The sequence below is a fragment of the Lygodium microphyllum genome, chromosome 6 (assembly GCF_053477565.2).
Source record: "Lygodium microphyllum isolate KBCC chromosome 6, Lygodium_microphyllum_v1.1.10, whole genome shotgun sequence".
NCBI lineage: Eukaryota > Viridiplantae > Streptophyta > Polypodiopsida > Schizaeales > Lygodiaceae > Lygodium > Lygodium microphyllum.
In genome coordinates, this window is record NC_141140.1 from 77,319,478 (window position 1) to 77,322,002 (window position 2,525).

Here is a 2,525-nt window from a genome sequence, read left to right on the forward strand (position 1 = left end):
GAATTGATAGCAAGTTGGAGCTAGTTATATGTTCTCCCAACCATTCAAATTCCAATCCCTTTAAAAGTAGAAGGCGAGTTAGGCCTATCAAATAAAAATTATGCCAACCATTGAAATTTCAGGCCGGTCTCTACGTGGTTAGGATGAGATTGTCATACATTAATGGCGTGACAGGGTGTGGATAACTGTAGGAGTCGGAGGATATACCCTAAGGTCCAAGTCATGACTCATGAAGTCGGGCCTCTCTCTCTCTCTCTCTCTCTCTCAAACAAGAGCTACGATCGATATTTGTCGTTACAGCGCAAGTCTTCTTTTGGTTTTGTAGTTCTACACTCCTCCTCCTCCTCATCATCCTCCTCCTTCTCGACCGTGTATTGAAAGACCATGGATGCATGCAGTAGCGGCTGCATGGAGGCGGTGAAAATTATATCGGAGGATGATGGCGGCTCGATTTCCATCGTCATCCGGAGCCCCAAGAGAGACGGCATTCTACCCCGATGCCTCCAGCTACTGGAAGAGCAGCCAGGCCTCAATGTCGTCTCTCTCCATGTGTCCTCCGACACCCAATGCTACCTGCAATCTATCAAGGCCAGTCTGGTGAGATCTCTCTCTCGCGGACACTCATGAAACGCGCATGGTGTACAATACACATCGCAAATGCATACATATAACACACACGCGCATGCACACATATATATACACAGCTTTGGCTCCATGATCAACCAAAGAAAAGGCTCCAGCCTCCCTAGCGTATGTGCCTCAAAGATGAGAGGTTTGGCATGTAAGCATAAATGAGGCTCATTCTCCATCTTAATTCTTGCTATAAAGTGTGTATATGCATGTACTCATGTATTTCTATGATATATGTTATGCATGCGTGTAACATAGAGGCACACGTAAACGCATACAAATATGTATATATGCTTGTGTTTAACTATAATCCACCATATTCAAAATACATTTAATTAGTTCAACAAGGACTTCCTTCTTCCTCCAATGCGACTAAAAATCAACTCTAAGTTTTTTTGGGTGTTTCCCAATTCGCATCATATACCATAAATTCTACTTGATCATTGTAGTTTGAACCTTCTTTAGTAGTTGTATTCTTCATGGTTCTTGTAGACTGAGTTCATTACTTTACCAAGAAAAAGCATTCTCTATAGTTTATTTGAATACCAATCAATAAATATTAGTAAATTTTCCATTACTCTTTATGTGAAATATTCAAGCCATGCTTCCAAGGCCCCTTGGGAGCCTTGGAACCATGTTTATAGGCCAATAGGTGCCATTCTATTAAGCTTGAGATTGCTAGCTTGGGTGCATAGCTAATGAAACTAACACCTAGAGTGTGACCCATAGTAGCACTCTGATGTCAATCCACAACTACCAAATGTTTTCTTTTTTAGGTTTCAAGGAGACTTTAGTAAATTAATGCATGAAACATGCATTATGAGAAGCTTATGAGATGTCAAGGGGTGGAAGCTTTGCTTCCATTGGTCCAAAAGTTGATTCTTAGAGCAACACCTTAAACTTTCACTTGGAGAAATAATAGGTTGATAATTTATGAGTAGGGCTGATCTAAGTGGCTTGTAATTATAAATTGGTTACTTTTGAGAAAAGCCAAATTTAAGCTTTGAAAGCTCAACATAATTTCAAGAAAGTTTCAAGTATGTTTCATATTATCCAAGTTTATGATATACATTAACATATTAAATTGATTTATAAGGTGTGCCCTGATTTAAAGGTTTTCAAGGATTTACCAGTAAGGTACATCAATATGTTGAGGAATACCAAGAGGTATTAGGAGATGAAACATATGCTTCTGACTAGCTCTTCCAAGGCATATACTCTCTTAGCACTACCAAAATTAAAGCTTCAAAGAAAAAAGAGTTAATTTGTACAAAAGTTGGTCAAATGCAAACTTTCCTAATTTTATGATTAATTTAGCTAGGACTGCATCCAATGGAAATTTGTATTGTTCTTTTCACTATTGATACATAAGCTATATATAGTTCATATGAATATTTTGAGAATGTTTTCTTCACATGTCCTCCACATATCCAAATATTTGTTACTGAATTATGCTTATTTCTGAATGTAGGGTCTTACTTCAAAAGTTGAACTACAATGCTTGAAGGAAAAGCTTGAAGATATGATGAGACAAATAATTGGGCATTATTTTCATTATTAATTTCAAAGGTTATGCAAAAAAACATCTACAGACTCAAGAAAATATAGATTCTTTATTCCTAGAGAAAAAAATCTATTTTTCTCTTAGAAAAACAACAATTTGATCATTCAAGAGCAGCAATGATCTTAATGGGTACTACTTGTAAATATGATAATCTTGAGTACTTGTAAATCTAGTCATGATCTTAATTATATGTATTTGTTATTATCTTAATGACTTGTATTTGTAAGTTTTGTAGTAGCTAGTTCGGATGATCATAATTGCTAATATTATGTAGATATGTTGTGTCTTTTGAGAAAAACCAAAGGTTGGAATGGTTTACGACTTTGATACT

At 36.5% G+C, this 2,525-nt stretch overlaps 1 protein-coding gene across 1 annotated transcript; it reads left to right on the forward strand.

Moving 5' to 3' along the window:
• Positions 1-336: 336 nt before the first annotated feature.
• Positions 337-2,236, forward strand: LOC148034702 (uncharacterized). The gene is made up of 2 exons (XM_087680553.1): positions 337-597; positions 2,102-2,236. Exons 1-2 carry the CDS (start codon positions 385-387, stop codon positions 2,189-2,191), a joined length of 303 nt encoding a protein of 100 aa, XP_087536679.1. The 5' UTR covers positions 337-384; the 3' UTR covers positions 2,192-2,236.
• The last annotated feature ends 289 nt before the right edge of the window (positions 2,237-2,525 follow it).